Source organism: Apteryx rowi, unplaced genomic scaffold (assembly GCF_003343035.1).
Source record: "Apteryx rowi isolate R43461 unplaced genomic scaffold, aptRow1 scaffold_11, whole genome shotgun sequence".
Taxonomy (NCBI): domain Eukaryota; kingdom Metazoa; phylum Chordata; class Aves; order Apterygiformes; family Apterygidae; genus Apteryx; species Apteryx rowi.
The window spans coordinates 5,012,528-5,038,756 of record NW_020447308.1 but is presented as its reverse complement, the minus strand read 5'-3'; the positions used below and the strand labels follow the sequence as shown (position 1 = coordinate 5,038,756).

The following is a 26,229-nucleotide window of genomic DNA, read 5'->3' as shown; positions in this document are numbered from 1 at the left end:
TTAAAATCTTATGTTCTAACCTATAACAGTGAGGTGAAGTGTCAGAGCTGGAATGCAAAATCTGGAGAAAGGAGTAAGGTAGTTTCCGGTGCTATTTTTGTATTTCCTGAGGCTTGTGTCATTATGTGCTGCCTTATTACTATTCTCTTACATAAGATATGAAAATAACAGAGGGAAATTGCTTTTCCATTCTATTTCCTGAAGTCTAAAACACRCTATTATTTCATCTTGCATTCAGATATCTCTGATGTTTAAATGCTGAAGATCCATATTAGTTGGATGCTTGACAGTGTATGTCCATGTTCCTGAGACTCCGGTTTATGTTTAGAGTTCCTTTGGAATATTTCTCTCCTTCATTGTTCAGCAACCCTACTTCTTTTGATTATTCTAGTTAAAAATATTTTTATTTCTGCAACTAGCTTGGAGGGKTTTTTTTGCTTTAGTTTTGTTTTTTTTGTTTTGCTGTTTCTGTACCTGAATGCTGAATCTTGCTTGGATTAGTGAGTGGCTGATTGGTCAATTGATGAAGCCAAATGCTATACAGTAGGAACAAATGCATGGTATTTTTGCAGGTATCTTAGCTATCCTATAGTATGAGGAACAGTTAGAGTGGTAACACAGTAGCTCTTAAAAATTCTCTTTTTTTTTCTTGAGTGTAGTAACATAGCCCGTGTGTTCTTGTTTTGTGTAAGTTTTTTGAAGAATAGAAATATCTCACTTAGTTCCTGGAACTATCACTAGGTTCTGGGATTATTACTAATGTTCTGAGGATGTTTGCTTTGGTTTTTGACAGGTGTACAACATGTTTCAACATCAAAGCCTTGGAATTAAAGTCAACATTCGAGTGRCCAAGTTAGTCCTGCTTCGAAACCGTCCCGTGAGTCCTGACTTGTTTTACACTGCTGTTAGGTTTTACTGCTGTAGTTTCATAGGCAGAGCAGGATCCCTGTGCTGTGTGGGCGAGAACTGGGGGACGTCTGGCCATGTGTTACGTACAAAATGTAGCCGGTTCTTGCCATACTACACCATGCAGTGTTAAAGGTGGGAAAGCTAGGAGGCCGTAGGAGAAAAAGGAACTATCGTCCTTTTAGCCTTTCTGGTAAATCTTTGCTTATAGTTGCAGACCAGCCTCAGGAATTAATTGTTAGACAGATGAAAAAATTATGTGGCTGCGGTATAAAAAATACAACTTCCAGACTCATGACTCTTTTGAATGTAGTGTTGCATTTGATGYTTGTCACTGCTGCCAGCTGATGGAGTTTGTTCTGTGGATCCAAAAGTCCCTAGTTCACTCACTCAAAGGGAGCTGTTTTTGCACTTTGCATATCTATATCTTTGAGCCTCTGATTTTTCACCAGAGGTCTGGTGCTTTATATAAATACTTTGACTAACCTTTCTTCTTTTGAATCCCTTTCTTTCCAAAAGGCAAAATTGTCTATTGGGCATCATGGAGAGAGGTCTTTGGAGAGCTTTTGTCACTGGCAAAATGAAGAATATGGTGGAGCAAAATACCTTGGTAACAACCAGGTTCCTGGTGCGAGGGATGACACCCCTCCTGTGGATGCTGCTGTTTTTGTAACCAGGTATAGTGAGTCAGGTTTATTACTTTGTCCAATAATGGGCCATAGCCGATGATGGAGTTATCTGGTCCACTAGCAAYTCAAGAAAAAGATACACTGATGATGATACATTTGCTGCTACGTACTATTTAGTGGCCTCAGATGGAAGTGATTTGTCTTGTTTCTGTGTATATGTACAGTGTTACACAAAAGCGTCTCTGCTTTTGAATTGGAGCGTTGTCATAGTCATGATCATCTGAGGACACAGGCAAGGCACAGGTGATGCTTTTTTGTTAGTCTAATTACTATARCTGAAAAAGAAACCCAGGTTTTGGAGCACAGGCTCGTCTTTGTAGAAGAAGCAACAGACTGCAAAGATGCAGACAAGCTGAGAAAACTGCTCAGAGTGTAATTAGATATGCATCAGTAGAACTGTCTGAGAGGAGAGGTAGTTGGTACCTGCATAGCAGACGCTGCGGTAGTAGGGGGGAGAAGTGGTGAGAGTAATTGCCTAAGGAAAGAAAAAAGACAGGTACCATAAATTATTTTTCTCTCTCTTTGCATTAGGAAATAACCACTTTAACACCTCCCTTTTATCACAACTTGGAGCACACACTCTTAATTTGTATGTTTGAAATCTGCTGCATTTATTTCGGACATGAAATAATCTGCGTGACTATTTTGGCAAAATTCTTTGGAGCCTGCAGCCTGGCCTACTGATGTATCAAATACAGTGTATCAGGGCACGGCCCAGATACAATAAACCAAAAGGATGTTGTCCATGTTAACTTGTAGTCTTTTTTTCCTCTAACTTCAGTACCTGAGCTCAGCCTCAGAATACAGTGCAAGTCCTCTGTCCTCACAGTCACCCAAAATGTTGAGTAACAAATTCATGGTCTTTTAAATTCATTGCATACTTTAGGATGTAAATTAAGAATTCATTGTTGATCGCTAAATAATTGAAGTGAGCACAAAAATAGAGTGTGAATAAGATGGATGCTGCATGTGCTAGAAAAGACACTACTTCCTACCCCGCTTCCCCGGTTTGAGACAGGAACTATCTGTGCTGCAATTCAATATTATTCACCTCTCTCATCCTTTTTTCCCTGCCAACAATGTAAGTAGAAATGCATGTTTTTGCATTACCTGCCATTCAGATTGTAATTGTCTCTTGTGTTAATAGTCACATTGCAAACTATCCATGGGATTTTGGTGAGTGTTCAGTGAAAGCGGACTGCATGGCTAGTGAGCTTGGCATGSGGCCAGTGAAGTTCACAAGAATGCACCTTAACAAATGTGTGCAGTTCTCCCAAATCCTTCTCTCTCCTCTGTATTCAGTGTAGTCCAGCCAAGCACTTAAGTAGATACTTAACGTTTTAGACAGGGCGAATAGTTCCTTTGAAGTCAATGGGCTGCGCATCCTGGTTATAGTTAAGCATGTGCTTTATTGGATCATGGCCTAAATAAATAACTAACATTTTTGTTAAACTCATCTGGGCATCCAGTTGTCCTGCATGACAAGCGAGGCATACAGAATCCCTTCTGATGTGCTCTAAGCACGGGGTGGAGGGAATGAGCAGAGCGTTTGATCTGCGCATTCTCTCTGCAGCTTGTAAAATCGAATGCAGAATGTCAGGCTAAGTGAGCTGGACTCAGGCACTCGAGAAGGARTTGTAGGGGTGGTCTCTGGATTCAGTGGATTTGGAGGGTTTTGCAGTCAGAATAGCTGGAGAAGTACAGCTTCAGGAAGGTTAGAAACTAGGCTCAGATTCTGAGAGAAGTGTAGGCAAGGGACCACAACTGCTGTATRGAAGAGCAGCATTTATCCTGTATGATAGGCCAGCAGTGCGTACTTGTCTTCTTCCTTCCTTCTTGCTCTGTCTGGTCATCCTAACCTATCCCTGCTCCTGCCACATAAAGGTCATCGTGTTGTTTGGAAGACTGCTGGCCTGACAAGGGAAATGAGGTTTCTACTCTTGGCTTTGGAAGTGTGTGTGTGTATGTATGTATGTGTTTACCTGGACCCTCCCTATACTGTGCGGATGGACCAGTGGTAGAGGAGAAGGGAGCAACAGCATGTCCAGCACAAGCATTCGAGCCAGAAAAAGCAGAAGCTGAATTTTCACCAGCTGCAGCTGCTTTAGGACTAGAAACAGATTCTTTGGGGTCAACCTCTAAAGAAATCCCTCTGTTTCTAATCTGACCATGTTCCTTTGAAACATCAAGGCACACTTGCTTTTGGAAACTTCACCTCTAACTGATGTTCCCCATATACTCATTAGTATGCAAAAGTAAATGACCTCCTAGGTGGCAAATATCCCTCCTGTAGGATTTTGATAGTATCTACTTGCGAGTAAGAAGCACACTGTGTTTGTGAAACAAGATATACCACTGCCCGATTCAGTAAATAAAGGAGACAGACAGTGGGAAAAGTCTGTTTTAGCCATGAGGGTTTGGCTATAGTGCTGTGGTCCCTGCAATCATTAGATTTCCCTTTTTCAAATTCTGTTTGTGCACTTGCATAAATGCAGATCTCTGGCATCTACGGTTGATGTCCTTTATGTTTTAATGGGCAATGGACCAGAAAAATTTCTGTCTGCGGAATCTGTATCTTAGTGCTCTAGAAGCATGTCTCTCTTAAAACACGTTCTCTGTGTTGATCTTCTGTCTTTTGCATTCCTCAGGAAATCTTCAGACATTCTGATGTTCTCCCCAGCTCCTGGTTGTAGGCATTTGGGACACTCGGTAGGCTCTTGGTGATGTGCTAGCAGAGTAAAGAATGGCACAACACTGAAATGAACAGAATTCAGGGCTGTCGTTAAGCAAAGACTTGTTTTTTCCTGCCATACTGCTGTAGTTATTCCAATTGCAGCCTATTCACCCCTTTCCACCTTTCTCCAGCCCTCTGCTTTATATAGACAAATAAGCAGTTACATGTGCATTTAGGGAGCTGGGCACGCAGTGCTTTTGAATGTATATACGGATTTGCAAAGTGTTGTTGGCAGGTTTTTGGCTATATCAGTTTCTCTGCCCTTTAGCTTTATGACCCTGGAGATCTAAACTGGTCAAAAAATGTCATTTGAAGGGTATTGAGAGGTGGCCATTAAACAGAATGTTTCTTATTCATGTTGCACAGTTCAGCTGCTGTCCTCCTTTCTTACAGGAAGGACTTGAATTGCAGAATTTAGCTGAGCACAGTTAGGTATTTTTTTCCAGTTTGTGTGAGCCAGATGGAAGAGTGACTTTAGGAGGAGTTCTGAGTTCTTCTTTTCTGGCTCTTTTTATTGAAAAAAAAAAACAACTTATTGTCATTTTTTAGAAGTATTGTTTAATTCTGCTAATGGGAACACTCTCCCTAATAAGACAAGTGATAATGGCTGAGAATTTCACAGGTCCCTAAAAGATCAGAACACACGTGTACTGCTTGATTCAGCCAGTAGCTAAAAGCGAAGAGGAAATTTGCTTCACTGCTACAGCCTGTGATTTCAATACATTATCCAGTACTTAGTGTGATAAGGTCAGATTTGGCCTTGGATTTGAACTGCAGCTCCTGGAACAAGAGTTTTATTCCAACATAGCTCTTTACAGTTTTGTTAGCAGGATCTTTTAGTCTTTGTGATAAGAGTTCTCTCCACATGCCATGAATGTTAAGACATCTTTTTTATTTCCTTAGAGTATCGTTATAGTATCATTTTTGTCAACTCTGTTACTTCAAAAACGCAAATGTAGTGAAGCTGAAAAATGCTCCAGAGAGCCCTGTGACTAAAATCTTTTTAAAGGAGAATACTTTCAGTACCATGGCAGGGCCATCTTGCCTCACTGGCATGACTCATCCATAGGTGAGATGGAAGATCTCTCCTGAGGCCTTTACAGTCCTTGGCCCCCCCCCCCCCCGAGATTTCCAGGAAGGGGGTAGGAGTTTCAGTATTAGGTTTGGTGATGGGATGGCTGCTTGCCTTTGGAAAAAGGCTGAGACCCACCACACTCATTTCATGATTTGCAGTAGAAGAGCCATGAGTTTGAAATCTACTGTAAGTTGCGAGCCTAAAGTCACTGAGTAAAGGTTTGAATGTGTTTTTTGTCTGGGCACAGAATTTTGGGGTAAAACTTTTACAAAAGGTCAGGATATTTTAAAGCCTAGCATTTTGATACATGATCTTTGAATAGAAGGGCAGCATCTCTTGGATTTGTGTTTAGGACAATTTAAAGGATGGGCTAKGGAGGCTTTATAGTTGCAGGCCCACCTGCAGTAAACTGCACAGCTGTGTTCAGTTCTTCTTGCTGTCCTGTTTCAAGTCCTTCCCTGACCAGGCAGCATCAGGGTATTCTCTTTACAGACAAGGATTGTTTCTCCTCCATAGCAGAGTCTGCGAGTTGTGCTGGCTTATGTACAAGACCCCAGTTTTACGGCATGGTGGTAATTTCTCCAGGAAGCTGCCTGAAGCTGCCAGACACCTTTCAGTGTGGAACATAGAGTGCAAGGAGCAAAATTTGCTGTGCTTTATTTGCTGAGCTGGCGAGCCCCTGAGGAGAGATGCTTTCCTAGCAATGGCCTCCTGCCATCTACTAATAGTTCAGCTATCTGTTGTCACAAGAAAAGCATCTGTTTGATTTACCAGTTTATATAACATAATAAGTCCCTAAATAAACCTCCATCAAGTTGGCTCTGGGAACTCAGGCAAGCATGCCTGTGCCAGCTCCATCAGGAGACAGTCATTAGTCTTCTCTGGAACGGCTGGAATGCCAAGGTGTCAGGACACAGTAAGGCTGCTGTGAAAAATGAAAGCTGGGGCTAATGTGTGGTCACAGCTTCTGATTTTGTTTTGTTCCTATATGATTTTTTAACACTTTGATAACTACACGGTTAGTTTTCGTGTCTGCTTAACAAGAGCTGGTAACAGCTCTTGTTCCCCTCCCTTCSAAGTCCTTGCCAACTTGATTTGTGGTTTTCAGAAGAGGTTGGTTGTGTGGAGGGGCTGGGCTCATCAGCCTGAGAACTGGGCCTTAAAGCCCTTTGTCCTGTAAACCCTACTTTTGTATTTTTCTTCAGGAAAAGGTTATTTTCAATTCTTCTCCATTATTCCCCCTGCCAAACTCTTAAAATCCCACCTGTGACTTAGTTCAAACTGCACGCTCCAGATGCGTTAATGTGATTCACTCCCTAGCCTCTCCTCAGGGTGAGGAAAGCCTAATCATAGAGATCTTGGGTTGAGGACCTTATGAATTGTTCTAGCGTGTGAAGCTTTTCCGCAGCTCCTCTTCAGAGTGGGTGGCACTGCAAAGCAGGTCTGGTAAAGATAGCTCCTAAAAGTTTGGCGATGACTGTCTAAGTGCTTATTGAAATGTACCCAAACCATTATTTTAGTTATAAAATACTTTTCCTCCCACACTTGTTATTCTCTCATGAGGAAGCTCATTTACAAAATCTTCTCACGTTACGTGGTGTTACTTAGACGGCAAGCTCCGAGGCTGTCTTTTTATTCTGTTTCTATATAACATGCAGCTCCATAGAGCCCTGGCTGAGGTGTAGGTGCCAGTGCCATATGTAATATCTGCTCCTGCCATGATGGGATCTGGGGAGACTGGATGAAATGTGGAGGGGTAACAGAGTCCAAATGAAGTCTCTTAAATCTGTCTGTTGCTGCATTGAAATCATAAAATGGTAAATGTGGCTGTAGTATGTTTAGCTGAATCCGGTTCACCTAGCTTTTACCTGTCAAATCCTGACATCTGCTTTGTTTTTCCCCGTCTATGTCTGTCTGTCCATATGTTTAGTCCTGCTTCTTTCTTGTCCCTACTTTTCTATTTCAGTAGAGCAAGAAAAAAAATTGAAGGACAGAATTTGTGGGTATGCATGATCTAGCTTATTTCTCAGGACTCAATTCAGTGTCACCAGGCAGTGTCCCCACATGTCCCCTCCTCCTGTTTTTGATGGTGTTATTGCATCACTGTCTGCTTCATTTTATTATAGTTCTCTTGTGAAAATGAGTGGTTCAGCTTTAATCCAGTTACTGATGAAGTCTGACATCACAGAAATGAGACAGTCTTTTATGTGATATGGCAGTACTCTTTCGCATGATAAATCTTAAGTCTGTTAAATTGGACAGTAATATGTGGAGMTGATCAGCATAATTGCTTGTAATCTTGAGTAGCAGACAACGCTATCTGTGGTGTCATCGTGTAAATTGCATGGCGGTTAAAATCTTGACACCCAGGATATGAGAGTCATGCATCACTGCTTTTTCCTAGCCTGAAGTCTGGGAGCGCAGGATACACTTCACTTCTGTTCTGTTTTTCTTTCTAGGACAGATTTCTGCGTACACAAAGACGAGCCTTGTGACACTGTGGGTAAGTCAAAGAAGTAGGAGGGAGTATTTTGATAGCCAACTCTATGCTGAGAGGAGCTTTCTGGACAATCATTCGTTCCTTGGTTTGTTCTAATGCTGCTTTTGCTATTCTGAATGCCTCTATCATGCAGATACGGATTGCTTGAGCAGGGTATGAACTATAAATAAGCTATTAAATATTAACTCCTTTTAAGCACTGGAAATCTCTGAGGTCAGGAAGTAATCTTAAATATGTCTACTTTTTTGGAGCAGATGTAGAATTAGATCATTGGAGATTAAGTAACTGTCTTTTGGATGTCAGTATAATGCTCCTTGCAGTGGTCTCTCACCCAAGACAAGAATCTGATTACTAATGAATGTATTGTAAGAACCTGCGTAACACTCCCAGATCAAACAGGTACTCAAACACCAGAGAAGAATACCTCATTGTAGGAAAGCCAAGTTAAATCTTCTTTTTCTCCTTCTGCTTCCTGACTGCCTTTAATCATATCCAAGTCCTGGATACATGGTGCCCTTACATTCCACATAGTAAATATTTTATTTATTTATTTATTTATTTATTTAACCTAGGTAGCCATAACTTCCACTACATCACTTCTCCTGGCATTTTTTTTTTTTTAATCACCACAGTAGCAGCAGTATTTGGAGGCAAAACTCAGCGTCCTCTCCACGATTATTGTATGATTATTTACAGACTTGCCTCAAAGCCAAGCTGCCTCTTTTCCTACATTCTCTGTAAACTCAAAGTGAATCCTGAATTTCAGCTGATCTGAAACTCCAGTGTTCAGTGTCACTCGGAGACCAGGGATGGCTGCACTAACAAGTAATGGCGGATGAGGGGGAGTTTGAGGGAAAGTGATGGCAAACATGCCAGCAGCATCTCTCAGCCGGCCTGTAGAAGTTTCATCTCAGAACACAGATCCTTCCTTCCCAGTGGCATGGAGAGTAATCCATGAGAGATGAATGGAGGAAACACAGAGCTGAAAAATATGTGCATTTTCTTCTCAAACATTAACAAGGCCTAGTGTATGTCCAAGATTTCCAGTTGGAATTCCTCACAGTGCATCTATTCCATGTCCAGTGGAAAACATGCTTCCACCGAGGAAGTGTTTATACTATATACCTGTATCCAGAGATGACTGTGGTAAGGTACAATAAAGAAATAATGAAAAAAGAGAGAAGCTGATGGAAAACGCATATTGCCACTTAACAAATGCTGACTAAGGTCAAAGCTCTTTCCCTTTTTAAATACAGTATTGTTGAAGATCTCTATTCAAGGAATGGTATTACCACAGGCAGCATGACTAAGGAAATAATATTACTGCTTCATTTCTGTTCTCACAATACCCAAGTACTTTCTTGTGCTGTGACTTGCTGCACGCTGTGAATCCAGTGGAGGAAGTGAAAGATCAGAGCAATAAGGATTAAAAACTCAAATGTTACTCTTTCTAGTGTAGTGTTTCCAAGACATTTAGAAGGTGAACGTTCCTGGGACAAAACCGGTCTGGCCTCTTTCCTCTCTTCAATCCTGCTTTTCCTTCCTTCTCTGAAAGTTTCACTATGTGACAACAAAGCTGTAGCATCTTCATTTGTGCATCTTTTATGCCCCACTAACTGTTTCTCTGGTCTGAACCCAGAAACAGTGTCCTTTTCTGGCACTTATCTGACACTTAAGGCTGAAATCCTCCATCCAATAATACCTTCTTACTTTTCTTAAATACTGTTGGTATAAGTAAATATTCTGATAGCAGCAATTTTCAAGTAGTATTTTCTATACCCTAATTGGTGCATTACTGCTCTTGTCTCAGATCATCTATAAATTTAGGCCCTTATCACTGTGTTATTTATACTGCAGCATATTTTGGAAGTTTTCTTCAAAGTCGTAAAACTGTTACAGGGCCTGCAGTTTGAATGAAGTCCCCCCAGGGTACACCACACTTGGATATCTCATCTGTTGCTACCTTGAGCAATAGTGCTCCTGCTTAGTGGCTGAAAAAGATAACCAATTCCTCTGGTCATCAGCTTGCTAAGGAGCAATGCAATGGTGTGGCAGGAAATTGGAGAATGCTGGATTTTGAGGGATTGTCACCTGTAAAGCAGATCATTTTTCATGTTTCTGAGTCCTTACATGTGTCCTAAACACGTAAGATATTATCAGATAATTAAAGACAATGTGTCCATTGCTCTGAATCGGCCAAATATTTGATTTACATGAAGATCATAGTCTCTGCTTTCTGTGGATGGATAGAGCACAAAGATGGAAAGTTTTTTCCTGTCTCTCTCTATTGGCTTTGTTCCCCTTTCTCTGCCAAAGGTATTGGTGATACAACTATATGAAAAAAAAATTTTTTTTTCTTTACTAGTGAAAGTCACCYGTTAGGTATTCCATTCATCTCAGGAATGTTAGACCAGAAGTGAATTTGGCCTCATTGTATCATTGCTGTATGTGTCACAGCAGAGGAATAATAAATAAAGTATATTCTTGTGACATGCCACCCATTTGAGAAGGTGGTTAGCGTTGGTAATACTAAATTGAAACTGCTAAAGATTCTCCAGTTTTCTTCCTTAGTCAGAACAGGAAGAAATGTGTGTCAGGCACACAGAAATAGTCAGTTTTTAATGGCTGCTGCTCTGCACCCTGTATGGATTGTAGAAGTGGGAATGTAGCTATCTTTTTACCTGGGCTTAATGTGAGTGCCGTGGTCGAAGCAGGCTGATGCCCACTGGCTTTTGAAGAACTGTGTTGATGCTTCAGCTGTTTCTGTTGTTTCCAGGTTCCCATTCCTCACTCCAGCTCCCACAGATAGTTCCCTGCAAATCAGGGGGGCTAGCTGCGAAAGCAAGAAGCTACTCCGAAGAGCGACATTGTATTTGGTCTTGAAGGTGGTGTTGAGTTTACAGCACTTTTCAAAGTTCCCTCTAGAACAGCACCTCACTTTCATTTCCTGCCTTACAGTTCCCTTTTAAATAGGAAAAGCATGATYTCACCAGATGGACATGTATTTTTGTACCCTCTTGTGAATGATGTTGGCCATTGCTGTGTGGTGCACTGCCATCCTGTAAAGGGAGAAACATCTTCCTGGTGAGCAGGGACTCTACTAAACTAGGAGACTGAGGCTGCTGCTCTATATAAGCTAGAGAACCTGGACTCTAGACTCCTGATTTCTATTCCCGGCTCTGGCATTGACTCGTTGTGTGACATTTGGCAAGTCACTTAAATTCTGAATGATTCTGTCTACCTCTATGAAATGGGGATTTTGAGTGCAAAGCTACAGGAGATTGTATGGCTTAAGTAGTTCTCGTATAAAGGAGTGTGATGTCCTTGAGTGCTGCAATACAAGTCCAGTATCTAATGTTGCTTAGTCACATTTAAAAGAATATAAAGAATCCATTAGATTATACTTACTAAAATAAGTGTACTCAGAGTACTGCAGATAAGTTTTTTTTTTTTTTTTTTTCAGTGACAGTACCTTGATTTTCTTGTGAGAAATAGGCAAACAAAATTTTCCCCAGTGGAAGTATTGAGCCCCAGCTGTTGCTTGGAAGTGAGATTATGAAGTTTAAATGGCTTATAAGAGGTGTTCATTTTTGCTCAAAAGGATCCATATTGAAAAACTTATCTGGAATCTTTGCCTGCCATGCAGACACGGAGAGAAAACAGCAGCAGGAGGTTTGTATTTGTATTCTGGCAGGGGCCCCTCGCTGAAACCAGTTGCTCTGGGGACTTCGTTCAAGTTTTCTTGGCCTAGCTGCCAAGGTAGTGTGGAAGGTTACATAATGGCTGAAACAAGCTCAAAAATGGTGAAAATATGTAGGTATGTCTTTGGGGGTGATACCCTGCTGGCTGCATCGAGGAGCAGAACCACGTTTGTTTAAGAAATAGTTTGTTGATACTCATTGCCCCGCTTGGTTGTGTAAGTTAGCCCTGAGAACGAATGAATTCGAAAAGGAGGGGTAGAAGAAGAAAACAGTATGCCTGCATGTAACCCGTTTGCAACAATCGTGTTTCAGCAGCCTCAGTTTGCAGTACCTCCAATACCCTCTGCAATTTGAGCACAGAAGGTTTGCTTTATGCAGCACAGCCTTGACACCAGTCAAAAGTCTGCAGTCTGCTGCCGCTCTCAGCCTCATCTCTCGTGATGTGACTTTAACCAGGTCTACCGTTTCCTGCAAAGAAATCTTTGTTCCAACTGAGCTGCCTCGAAGCCAGCCAAATTGGGAGTTTAATGTCTAGCTATTAATATCAGGCTGCAGCTTGGAGCCTTGCTCGTTGTCAGAATCCARCCTTCCTGTGACATAAGCAGATCGAGAATGCCCCTTTCGTTCAATATTTCCACTGCTAGTGCCAAATAAGCAGCTTTACGGTTAGTTAGGAATGATCCTGCATATTTCAAGGCAAAGCTTGGCCTTGATTCCTCAGTGTACATGTTACCCCAGATCCAAGCTGAAGCTTCCCTGTATTCAGCTAATAATAAAAGTGGGGGCAGTGTGGAATTGGGAAATGGAAAATGAGAATGTGTCTTAAATATCCTTAAATTGCCCTGGTTAAAAATGTCTTTACCTCTGCTGCAGTCACATGTGCTTTTTTGTGGCTTGATGTTGGGGAAAAGAAAGCAGGATATAGTGTATATACTGCAGTTGGGCAGGTTTAGTTGAAGGAATAGCTGCTTGGAGAAAATTGAGTATAAGAAGCAGAGGTGATTGAGAAACATAGTTTTCTAGACTGTTTCCACAGGTGAATCAACGTTTTGTGAAAAACATTCCCACCTCCTGGCTGGCTTTAATTGACAGACTCAAAGATATCTTCTTGAGAGGGTCCTGAAGGTCACGAATCCTTCTAGAATTTGTGTCCTTTTTCTTGCGTCTTCCAAATGCTGATATGTTACTGGGGAAATCAGGGATCTGATTTTGATTTTCCTCCTGTCACTGTGCAGGTGACATCCTTCTGCCGTGCCACTGTGTTCCTATCTTAGTCATTTCCTCCTTTCAGAAGTGCATAGAGAGCTATGGGTGAAAAGTACTGTCAGAGAGAGATGCAGATTATGGTGCTGTTATCCAATTTCCCTCCCTTGATAGCTACACCCTGGTTTCTTCTTATGAGTTTATACTAGCAAAGAGTTTGGGAATATGCCTGGATTTTGCACATGGGWTGCTTGCTATATGTGTCCAAGCAGATTTAATCCTTTCATATTCTGTGTAAAACACCCTGAATAATTGGACTGCGCATTTTTACCTTTTCCTTGCTTGGGCAGTTGGATTGCCTCCTGTCCTCAGCAGGGTACAGTTCTCATCAGTGTTGCCTCTACTGTGTATTGTTCATTTAAATCTTCCTTCCTATATAATATTGATTCCAGTCCCCTAATATTGTCACAACAGAGAATTAATCCCAAAGGAAAGGGGAAAGACTAGTTGGTGTGATGTGAGTGGAAAAGAAAAGGAATTCTGACATTAAAAACGTTTTTCCATAGTGGTTCGTGTTGAATGTTTCTGTATATTCCAGGGCGGGTTTTAATTTGAAGCCAGTATAAATAGAAATACCTGCTGCTTAAAACAATTCATYAGAGAAACAGTGCCTGGCTTTAGTCTTGCTGGGACTGTCCTTGGGACCAAAATCAAGAACAGTTTAGTGCATTAAAATGAACATACTGTAGGTTAAGATGTCCCTTAAAGGGATGCTGTCAAGTTGATTGGGTGTTCATGATGGAAAGGGATCTCACGGCACTGCGAATTTTGTCCGTCGTGGCTGGATCAGGCAATGGGGAGTCAGGCTGCAGGCTCCCTGAAACCGAAGGGAACCGTGGTGCGGGGCAGTRGAAGACTTTCTCTCTTGCCTTCTTGTTGCTAGGGTGTGAATAGCTCCRCAGTGCAAACAGTGCAGAGCTGTGCTCTTGGGCACGTTCATCACTGCCATCTCGCATGCCCCACCCGGCCCACAACGCCCTTCCAGTTTCTTTTCACCAGCTAGTAATCTCTCTCCTCTTCCAAATTCCCACTAAAAACTTGTGTGCCAAGTGAGTGTAATACAAGATTGCATAAATTTTAATAGAAGCACAGGGATGAGCACAGCCACTCAAATAATCACAAATTCCCTTGCTCTTCCTCACATCAGTGCCCTGCTCATGCGTGGCTTCGGCAGGGCTGCGTCACGTGTGCACAGCTGTTCACAGGCTCAAAGCTAAGGACTTGAGGAAAATCCTGTTTACATTGGACTCGGAGTTTTCTTACTGACTTCAGTGGGGTCAGGTATTCTCTGAAGCACACAACCCACCTTTGGGTCTCTGCCAGATGAATTGGCTGAGTTTTTTCCTAGGGAGACTCTAGTGGTTTGGGGTACCTTTGACATCTTTAGAAAGCTTGATATCCTGAGGATGGTTCTTTGTACTTTCTGGAAATCATCTGATATCTCTATTAAGCTTTCTCTTTTGGGGCATTCAGAATCGCTACCAGGTTTTGAAAACCTTCTCAAAAAACAATAGTATGTGAGAGCTAGAAGGGAAAACCCACTAGTAACAACAGTGAAGCTGACCAGTCTACTTTAGCAAAGAGAAGTAAAATGGAAAAGACAAAAAATGGCCATATATACACCGTCTATTTGCCTCCATCCAGTCTGTTTAAAAAACAACAACAACAACAACAAAACTGGGTATGACACTTTAAACAAACTACATATTTATTGTCAAATATGTCAGCTTTCTCACTGACTTATATGAAAGCTTACAATGTTCAGTGTAGTTGGTTGAGTAAAGTGCTGATATTTTATAGAGACTTATTTTCTCTTTATTGTTATGGAAAGTGGAGCATTTGAATTTCATTTGCCTTTGGGTTTGTTTTGCAGCTCAGTAGTCTTGTTTAGACTTGTTTTTATTCATTCCATATATCAAGGGCAGTTGTGGATTCTTCAGCTCTTGGTCTCCTTAGATGAAAAATGACTGTCCTTCTGGAAGAGATGCAGTACCAAACACAAGATACTGTGTTTAGTTCTGAGGTTATATGGTGCCGTTATAAGGTTTTTTTATAGAAAAGAGGTGATTGATCAGTCTCTTCTGTTCTTAAAATCTATTATCTGTTAGTGCTGTTGATTGAATTTCTGGTTATTTCAACTTATTTCTTCCTCTGCTCTTAGATGTTTAATGTCTTGGGGACCGTAATTAGCTTTTGTAATTGAAATAACCAAAAACATTTAGTGGAGGGGAGGGTTAGCGACAACTTTGCTGTACATTTGTCATTGTTCCCTCTTCTATGTGTTCCCAGTCCCTAGCTCTGAAGTGTCACAGACCCTCAGTTGCTCTCACAATTAACCCCCTTCCCTTGCCTTTTTGCCAAGGGTCTCTTTCTCCTTGGTGGTAGTCCAGAGCTCTTAGAAGCTCTTGCTCAATTTTATTCCTCCATCTTCTCTTTGTTCAGCTGAGGCTGGACACCAAGAGGCTGCTCTCCTCGGAGAGGCCTGCCTGGTCTGTCTTCCATCACTGTAACCACATGGCTTGCCCACTGAGGTCATGGAATTTCCCTACATTTACTACACTTTGTTCTTCATAAACCTCCWGCAGTTCCTTATTAGTTCTCCTCCATACATCATTCTCTCCGTAGCCCCAAAATGTTTCAGTACTTTATTCGCCAATTATTTATCTGTCTGTCTGTTGTCTTAGTAAGCATCCATCCCACACGATAAAACAATAGGCCTCGCTGTGGTCTTGTATGTTTGAAACTAGCTTGTTCTCAGTAATTTGGAACTAAACACTGTCAGTGGAGAAGAATAACACGCTTCCTGCTCTGTACCTGGCCCTTCATTTCCTCCACCATCAAGCTTTTATTGGTAATTAATGCTTGTAGATATTTAAGCTGTCTGACTTGTTGAGATACATATGTAGCGTTTGCCAACTATAAGGTAGCACGTCCAAAATCTTCTCATCAGCATCACCACCCTGCTTTTGTTTCTTAGTGCATCTTCACTGATCTTAAATCTCACTTTTCTTGTTACTTCTTCAGACTCTCCAGCCAGGCTTTGTACCACAGCTTTTGTCTTCCTTCTTGTGACTCCCCCAAAGTTGGTGCAGAACATTTAATCTTATCTCAACTTGAAAATTTAGCTTTCTCCCATGGCTACGTTAATGGTTCATGGTAATGTGTTTTGATAAATACAAGAGAACAACTGTCTAAAATGCAATGGACAGAAATCATAGTATTGCTTTACCACTTATGAGTAAATGTCCATCAGTCTGTCAGAACTCACTGTTGTGCAGGGTGGATGCTGAGTGCTATTTGGTTGGGGACATCTTTGGAAAACTCACTTTCTACAAGAATTGTGGGCACTTTCCCATCAGGTGTCTGGGACTCCAAACTGAATGCTAGCCCAATGTCAAATTAGAGTGTAACTAAGTTCCTTTCTGTTGCCTTTATAAAAAGAATTACGTCATGAGGGAAGACACTTGCCATGATTCTGTTGATATTTATTTTGATACTCTTGACTTTCTCCCTTTCGTTTCAGCTCCATGTCATAACTCACTTTGTGTTAAATCACTGTGTAGTTTGACTGATACAGGTGAAAACACGTACTGCATTCTGCTTTAGGGCCATTTATGTGTGTGTGAAGTTACACAGACATGTATACTGTAAAGCACCTGGGAATTTTAGTCTCCTAGCTTAAAGGCTGTATATCTCTGTAAGATATACAGAAGCCTCCAGTTCCCCCTTCCTCCTGCATTTGGGGTTGTGCACATGCAGTCATTGTGAGTAGAAGCACTCTTTTTTTATTACTGTTATCATTAACTATACTGTTATACTTAACAGTTCCCAATGAATTTATGTGACAGTGTCCCTCAGAAGCAGTACAGTGGATTTTCCTGTTAGCATGGAATAAAGAGCGATCAGAAACATCAGCTTTTTATGTTTCTTCTTCTTTTGTGCAACATGCAGTTCTTATGTTTCGGGTTCACCTGATGCATTACACTAGAACTTGTGAATTACAGTTTTAGCTCCTAGATAATTTTCTGCCATGATTATTTTTAAATTAGAGCTGATTTATAGGACACAGCCTAAGAACCAACATTTTGCTGGTGGGCAAATTCCATTTAATCACAATTTAAAGAAATCTCTGCTGTTTATCTCTGAAAGTAGTCATTGTGTTTGCTTTCAGCTTGTCTGTTTGCAGGAGCTTAACTGATGTCCGGCTAAGCACACACTGCCAAACAAATGTCAAGAAAAGCTCGGGAATTGCTTCTTGCCACTGTGTGTGTGAAGCTGAGAAGTCGTTGAGGCAGGCGTGAGCAGAACAATCTTAGTGTTTGTGGACGCACCATTTCTCTGTGTTAGAGTTTCTAGCATTTCTACTACTGTCTCTCACCTCATCCGTGTAAATGGGGACTTGCGGGTTGCAGATGTTACATACTTTCTGCACTGCATGCTGTGCTGTTGTGTCACACTTCACCAGCTTCATGTCCCAGCTCCGTCACTTCCTTGATGAGGATTTGTTCCTCTGGGGGATTCTTACAAGAATGAACATTAAACAAAATCCTCTCGTGTTTTCTTAGCTCATCCTGCCTTTTCTGTCTCTCTTATATTATGAGGCTGGGGAGGGAGAAATATGTTCTTTTTCTACACTGCCAAACTTGCTGTCAATATATTATAAATAACAAATCACTTACTACTGTTATCAGCGCTAGAAATGCCAACCCATTGTACAGGATGGTGTGCAGCAGAAAGCAGAGCTTTCTGCCATGACAAGCTTTCAGGCTAGGTGGGCAGGGAAAACATGTGGGAATTGTAAAAATACTTGCCCTGTGTTCCTCTCAAGAGGAGGAGGAGCAGATTTTGCATATCCTGGTTCCCAGTCCAGTGCCTTACCTGTTAATTCATGCTCCCTCCCTGGCAGACATGTGACACTAAACATTACATCATTCTTTTTTGCATTTTATTTTATTTTATTTGCAAAAAGGTTTTCTTGAGAAGGAGGTGAATTTGTAAATAATGCTTTTCCTCATTAAAATTCAAAGCACTTTACTGAAGCGGTCAGAACTGTTATCCCCATTTTACAGATAGGGGAAGTGAAGCTGGGAGATGTGGAGGGCAGTGCTGGCTCTCGAACCCACAGCTCTTGAGTCTCGATCCAGGCCTCTCAACTGTAGGCAATGCTGCCTCTTCTCAGGCCTTCACAGTGGGAACTCTGCTCCTTCAGTTCAGTACAATAATGATTCAGCCCTCCAGCAGGCCAGAGGCTTGTGTTTCTTCTTTCCACTACCTGCGTCTTTATTCTAACCTGTATTTGCTTCTTCCAGCATGGTCAGTCAGCTACAGACTGCAGCCACATACTGTTTAAGAAAGCTGATGCATTTTTATTTGAGCAGTCTGAGGTTTTTCTTCTCCTGTCAGACATAGATGGCTTTTATCCAGTTGACTGCTTTATAGTGCCTTTATCCTTTGCTGGCTTGAAAACATTTCAGATAGCTTCTATTGTTTTCTAGACCCTGTAGCTAAAAAACCAAGCTCTTGTAAGAACATCTGTACATAGCAGTGCAATAGGCTACAGATACATAGAGTAATAAGGCATGATTGTATTCACTGTAACATTTGCTCCACTGGATAATCAAATAGAAGCATTCCAGTTGCACACAGGATATGTAAGAGTAAAGGAAGGAAATGAAGGACAGTTGCCTACTGTACTCTTACATTTCTTTTGTCTTGCAGCTGCCAAGACTAAATGCAATTTTGAGAGTAAATTTTAAATAATGTAAAAATGAGATTTTACTAATGATAGGCAAGAAAACAGCACTGAGAAGTGTGCTTAGAATAAAAGTGAAATCTGGTGGGAAAATTCCCCCAGAGAAGGAGGCTTGAATGGGACTGATTTTCATTTGTTCTTTTTTCAGCTTTGGTTAACTATGTGATGTCATGACTTAGTATAACACTCTGCCTATTTTGGAGGGTTTCTGACCCCAGGAAAATTTTCAAATACATGAAGTGCACTCAGCAGATCAAAAATCAGTTAAAGTCTTAGGGACATTTCTTAAATTCTCACACTTCCACTGCMCCAGCACAAGCTCCAAGTCTTTCAGTTGTGCTTGTGTTACATATAATGCAAACAGAGTTTAGGAATGTAACAGGGCTTTGCGCCACTGAAAATCTTCTCTGTATTTACGAGCATGCTGAAAATGCAGTAGGAACCRTGCTCCAGCTATGATCCAGTGCAAGCTCGCTACATAGCCTATAAATGTTAATGGCAGATGCTGTGGGAGAGGTGATGAAATTTTGAGCTGAGTCAAGGATGCATAGACCATGTTTTGCCATCTTGTATTAGAAAAAAAAACACCTCCACGTTTTTGGCAAAATCAGTATTTTACAGGGACATCTCAGTTCATAGTTAGACTTGTSCTGTATTTGCAGTGCAGTAAAATAGAGTGGCTTGGGTCTTAAGAAAATGACCGCTTCGTAATCCGTGGTCAAAGTTGTATTCAAGTACCCAAATATACAGTCTTATTTTTTAGAGGTTCTGTCCTAAAGTTGAATAATGGTTGCAGTGCAGTAAAGTGTGATATAATTGTATTTAATAGTTTCTTGACTCCAATCTGATCAGCTGTGAATATTTTAATATATTAAATTCACTTACTTGGAGGTCTCAACTAGGCCATTAAGAGTGGTGTAAATGCCCTGTTGCCCATAGCGGAAGTGAATTTGAACTCTAAATGCACATTTACTTGGATAGACGGCACCTGAGAAAGCATGCCATGTAAACAAAAATCCAACATATTTCAGCAAGTCCTCTTTTTCATCCTTTATATTTGACTGTTGGACAAGGATTATATATGTCAATGCAGTGATTCCTGTGGTTTATTGAGTGATAGGTCATAAATAGTGAGCAGTCAAGGAGTTAAATTTCTTTAAATAATTACTGAATGTAGAAATAGGAAGGATATTTGGAAAAGTATGTAAGAAGTTGAGAAGAGGATGGAAGAGTTATAGAAGACTTACTAAATGATTTTGTGTTAACATGCTGGAGTTTGAACTGTGGCAGTTTAGGGGGATGCAGGAATCCATTTCCATCCCTTCTAYGGGGTGGCAAATATCAGGGCCCCGAGTGCATCTCCAGCCCTCCTTGGGTTTGGCTGCCTGGGCTCGGGACCAGCTTAGGTAACGGTGCAGGTTTCCAGCCTTGAAGAAAGCTCTTTGTAAAGGCTCTGYTAGGAGCCCGCTCTGCTCACCTTGCTTGGGTGCTGTGGGCCTGCACCTTCGTCAGTGAGGCCACCACCTCTACCTGCCTTGTCATCGTGCTCAACTCCCAGCTCCCCTTCCCTTTCGGAGCAGCACCTGCCCTTGCAGCTCCATGAGGGCAAACGCTAGAGGGGGGCAATGCAAAAACCAGCACTGTAATCACATTGGCCATCTCAGCTGATTCTGCTGCTCCACAGGAGTCTGTAMCCAGGGTGAGGAGATAGTAGCTTCATAATTTGCTCAGAGTGGATGTCTTATGATAATTTGGGTGATCTTTTGACCTCATCATAGAGTACTCAGAGTGGAGGTAACGGTCAACTAAAGACTGGCCTGCTGTGTCAGCAAATTCACATGTCCCTGTTAAACGTCCAGAAAATTCAGAATGCTCTAACCTCATCTCTTGGGAAAGTTTAAACTGGTAGAGGTGAGCAAGTGGGTCTAACAGATGAAAAGAGATGAAAGCAAGCCAACATGGTTTCTAGGAAAGGAAGCAAGATCATGGCTCAGTGACTCGCTGGAATTCTTGAAGACTCTTCCTGCCAGAATAGACGAAGAGAAGGGGGAGATGCAGTGGGCTTCACATGCCTTGCTTTTTCTGAAAGCTTATGACGGAGTTTCATTGCAGTAGTTAATGTCTGAAGTTTGCAGTCATGGGACATGAGGAATAACTGGTTTCAGTGGCCTGAAGAGTAAGTGGGAAGAAGTACTAATAAAAGATCCATTATATTTATGCCAATTCAAAGTTATTACTGTTCCACAGGGATCAAAGATTGCCTCTGAGCTTGTATTTTTTGATAAATGGATAGGCAGATGCAGTCAAAATCAAGATTTTAATTTTTGCGCATCCTACAGAAGGAGGTGGCATTAATGATCACCAGTGCTGCTATGTAGTGAAAGATTTAGATTTTATGGGATGTTTTGGCTTTTCAGCTGTATTGCAGATTGCATGGGTTTCTAGCATTGGAAATTGCATCAGTCTTCGTTAACTGTGGATGTACACAATGTGGCACTTGTCACCAGTGGCTCTGAGAGGCTTAACTTCTGGTTTTCTCTTTCCTCTGAGATATTATTTATTTGGAAGAGATATAATGCTTTGGGCTGGGATAATAGATTAGAGAGATATAAATCATTTTGTCTTCATTCTTTGCTTATTTTTGCTTCCTGGTTAGATCAATGCAGAAATATCCAAATATGTCTATGCATGTTTTTGTTTCTCTGTATCCATTTATGTGTATATATAGAATTTTTAATAAAAGATTAAACTGCCCTCAAATCTATACTGGGGAAAAAAATTACTGTCTTTAAATGCCTTGCAGAATACTTTGAATTTGATATATCTAAATTTGACTAGATCCCACTTCTAGAAGGTATGGGGGTTTCCTTATCAAGTTCCTGCCAAGTTAGATAGGAAAGTGACAGTAGAAGAAAGTGAAATTTTGGTCTAAATCTCATTTAGGTGTATACGTATAAACTGCAGTTTGAGTCACTAGAATTTTGTTTGAGCATAGGAGTTCTCTTATTCACTTTTTAATTTCTGGTACAGGATCCTATAATAAAAGTGTTGGTCTGAAGCAGTTTGTCAGGTCTTTTCAATCAGCTTGTAGAAATGTGTTGAACTTGAAGAAGAAGAAGAAAAAAAAGAAAAAAGGACACCCAACCTGATATCTTTCTTCTTCTATACTTTTTCAGTGTGATTTCTAGAATGGCTTCTGTGTTTAGCTTGGAATTAGCCTTGTATTTCTACTTTAGCTTGTGGTCATGAGCAGTCAGCAGGTTCAAAATATTTGTTGATTTTGTGTAGCCGTGTTATGCATTTTTGTGTAGCAATTTTGACTGATCTGTTTGCATTAAGGCTCTGACTGTAATTAGACTGCTGTGTACACATTAATGTTCTGCTGAGCATCCATTTGTTGGTTTTAATAATGTCATCCATCAAGCTCTAGTGCATATAGTAGTATTTGCACTGTAGTAAACAAATGGAGTAAACACTGGAGCCCTTTATAAGGAAACARTGGCCAATAAGCAAGGAAGCTCTGCATGGACCCTTTATTTACAGGAAAGTTAAACTGATACTTTAAAATGAGTCTATCAGTCTAATCAGACTTCATAGCTCTTGAAATGAGAGAACTAAGTGACTGTTGAAGTTAAGTTTCTCTTTAGAATTTACATTTTTTGTGTCTGTTTAAGAAACCTCTAGACAGGATGTGTGTTTCCTATCCTGAATGCCCAAACTTACCTGCTTTTCCAGCTATACCAGTTGGTCAGATAAAAGATACTATCTCTACCCTGCTCTTGTCTGGCTCCGAGTATGGATGTAAATTCCCGTGTGAGCCTCTCACCCCGTGCCTTCACTCCTGATCAGTTCTGTGGAAGTGCTGGTGTTCCTTGTAACCCCTTCAATCACCTCTTACAAGCATGTATTTACTTGCGATTTCAGCAAAATAGCATTGCTTACCTGAGTAGGTCTGTCCTTTTGGGTGTTTTTTGCTCTGCTTCTTGACTGACCGTTTGCATCTGGACACATATTAAGCGGCATCTGAAGTAGAGATGTTTTCTTGAACCTGGGCCTCAGATCCTACAACACAAAAGTGTTGATTATGACCATTGAAGTCCATTTTTTTACTAGGACTGCAAGTTTTAGGATTTTCTTGTCTGCTGTGCTGTTTTACTTGGCCTGTTGGTTTTGTGGATGTTTTAGCCTTTCTTCTCAAGGAACGGAGATCTGTACAACTCTTTAACATCTATAGTTGAGGCCAATCCAATGCACTAGTGTTTAATCATTTAAAAAAATACTCATCCCATTGCAAGAAGGTGAGGCCATTTTGTTCTTGGTTACAGAAAATCAAATAAAAGTGCAAATCCATTGTCTTCTTGGAGTTGCTCCTGATTTATGAAGGTAAATGAGCTCAGAACAAGACTGGGTATCATAGGTTTCCTTCATCAAATGGATGGTACTGTTTTCCAGTAAGCCGGGCTATGTAAGTCTTTGGAATTGGCCAGTTGCTTGTAGTTTTCTTTCAGAAATGTCAGTTGCCTTGTGAGAGTCTGATAACCAGTTCTGCCACAGTTTCATGTCTCTTCCTCCCTGTGTCTTACTTCCTTCTTTGTGTCTTACTTCCTTCTTTGTTGATGTTCTGCAGTCTATCCCATATTTCTTTCCACATGTTTATCTGTCTCATTTAGGTCTTCCCCATTTCCCTCCTTCCTCTCTGCAGAATGACAAGGATAAGCGGCTTTCAGCACAGCCGTCTTGCATGTTTGCACTCTCTCAGTGATGCTCCTCTGAAACTGAGGAACGGGCATTGGTGCTGGGAAGGGTGAGGTGCTACCAGCTCAGAGCAAAGGTCCTAGGTACTGAGAGCATTTAGTCCTTACCATGGGGGCCCCAACTCTTGACTGCTGTGGTTTGTGTTGTCATGCAGAGGTGTATTTGCTGTGATGGTTAATTTCCTTGGGATTTTCTCTTCTAAATGACTGATTTAAGAGTAAAACAGCCCCATGAAGGAGCTCTTGGAGTATGGAGAGGATTCTTACAGTCCTCTGTTCACTTAGGTCTAGCAGGTTACCTCGAAGAACCATGTACATTCAGCAGTCAAGAAAACTGTACACGTTCCTGATTCCTTTTCTGCCCTGTCATGGCACATCAGTCAGGGTTCCTTGTGAGAGGTTTTCAGAGCATCAGATGGAACCAGGCAAAGGTCATAATTTCTTGGTGATAATTTGATAATTATCTTGTGATAATTTTTGACTGAGTATCTGAGAGCCATCCCTGTATCTTCTACTTTTATCTTTGTTTTTCTACCTTTTTTATCTTTTTTGCATGTTGCATTTTCAACATGGGAAAGCTGCAGTCCACGTTTGTTCAGTGAACTGGTGTGTTTACAGAGATGCTGAACACCCACTCTTGTACCAGTGTCTTTGAGCTACAACATGGTCTAAGGACTGAAGTAAAAAAGTTCAGACAAAGCCCAGCCTTCTGGAGATAGGATCTAAGTAAAACAAGCCAGCAAATGGCTTAATGTTCCTTCTCCAAAGCTCTCCAAAGCCAGTGGTAAGACTCCTAGTGATTTCAGTAGGATTTTGATCAAGCCCATGGTGATTATGATACCTGGAACAATTAGATCAGATGTAATACGTATTGAGCATGCTTTTTGTGCATGCCAAGAAGCTGTTTATGTTGTAATTAATTGGGGGCCTTGCTGCGAAATGCATCTCATTACCTGACAGCTGTCAGAGGCCGCTCCACTGGGCACCAAAGCAGCCTTGTACAGAAATACACTATCTGCTTAGCTTGAAAGTGCAGCTGTTACCATTGCAAATTCTCCCACAAGCCGCTTACTGAGTGGGGCTTGATGGGTGAGAAAACCCGTACAAACCCTGGTGCAAATTCAGCACATAGTTTTCAGTCAGGACAGATTCAGAACCAGAAATGTCCCCCAGACGGCATACAAGGATGCGTATAGAAGCCTCTGTGCTTCTCGGGGGCATTTTACTCAGAAGCATATTGGGCTAGAAGAGGCAATTTTCCACTTGTCAGGCCTGCTACTTTAGCACAAAGACCTAGAGCAATAGCGGGAGCACACGTGCAGGGAGGTGTCCCACTAGCCTTCTGCAGGATACCATGGCAGGAGGTTTCTGTAGGGCTGCTTGCAGGTGCAGTGCCTCTGTGAGCCTTACGTGCTGTCATATCTGAATTCAGACCATAAAGGCCTCAGGACTGGGACTGTGTCTTGACTTGTGTCTGAGAGGCACCAGGGACTCTTTTGGCTGCTCTCAGTCATAGCAAGGAGCTCAGCAGTATTCATCCAAATTTGTATTTTCTTTTACAGGAGTTCAAGTTTGAACATGCGAGATTCCTTTTTATTAAGTGTGAGAAGAGCTCATGTTGGTCTCTTATTTTTTTTGTGAAAATTTCTCTCTAGCTTGTGTTACTGAGTTCTTTAAAGCTGACATTTTATTTTTGAGCAATTTGGATAAGGAGGTACCAAAGAAACTAGATTCAGGTTATATTAAAAAAAATACATCCAGCTGCATCACCTCTGAAATTAGCCGTTGGTTCTTTTTTATCAGGTTGGTGTCATGATGTGCTTGTAGCTGTGTCAAGCACCATTGGGGTGGGGGGAGTCAGAATGGACAGCTCTGGGAACCCAGAGGAGGGCCCTTTAGGGTGAGAGCCATTTCAGCCTGATATTTTTATTAGGCTTTTACAAGTTCTGTGAAAAATAGGAAACTGAGCAGAGGATAAAGACTCCCTTGATGTCGCCACTGAAGGAAGATTTCATCACCCACCGTACATCAGACCTCTGCTCCCAGGTGGAAATGCAGATGTGTAGGAAATCAAGTCATCAGTTTTGTAATGGGTTTTTTGTTTTTTTATTGTCACCTCCCCTTGCACCATGCTATTGCACTTTGCCAGAACAAATATGCTAGCTGTGGTATTGCATGGGGGGAGGAACAGAGCCATGGCACTGCCTTAGTGTCCTCCTCCTGCCCACCAACACGGAAGGGGCATTTTTGGTCGTTAGTCCTGGCAGTAGTTAGTAGCCAGTGCCGAGGTATTAGGAACCACCTTCATGCTCTCACATGGTGTAAGGTTCTCAGCCCAAGCTCTGACTTCAGCAGAATGACTTAACCCTATTAACATTATCAGGGACTGAATTTAAGCCCCAGGTTTGTCAGTTTTCTCAGCTCAGGCAGGCTGTGAGATTAAATCAGCACTCAGTAAGGAATTAAAACAGAAGGACTGAACCAAGAATTGCTAAATAAGTTTATCAGTGTGTGTGTTGGCTGGCAGCTTGACAAGATGAAGCCAGGAGCCTAGACATCCCTGTAAGTCAGGATGTAGGAACTGTAATTGAGAAGTATCACAGAAGCAATTTGGAAAAGCATCTGTTCAAAGTTTGATTACTGTGAATCATCCTATTCTGCTGGCCTGCTCTGCTAGTCGCCTGAGCTGCTCCTATTTTGCCAAGAGAACAGCTTGACACGCATGCAGCGCCTAAAAATAAAATACACTTTAAATATTAGCATGTTTCAAACGCATAATCTGTTCACTTTTTGAGAGTAACAATTGTTTAATCATTCTTTAAGAAGATGGAAGGAATTTAATTGAGAGCTGTAGA

The 26,229-nt window shown here is 41.4% G+C and overlaps 1 protein-coding gene across 1 annotated transcript in view; it reads left to right on the top strand.

The window, feature by feature from the left end:
• ADAMTS17 (ADAM metallopeptidase with thrombospondin type 1 motif 17) overlaps positions 1-26,229 on the top strand; it is a 198,293-nt gene that overhangs the window by 36,967 nt on the left and 135,097 nt on the right. Inside the window, exons 5-7 of the mRNA XM_026073287.1 lie at positions 794-877; positions 1,426-1,583; positions 7,864-7,907. Coding sequence (XP_025929072.1) covers positions 794-877; positions 1,426-1,583; positions 7,864-7,907 — 286 coding nt within the window. The remainder of the gene's footprint in view (positions 1-793; positions 878-1,425; positions 1,584-7,863; positions 7,908-26,229) is intronic.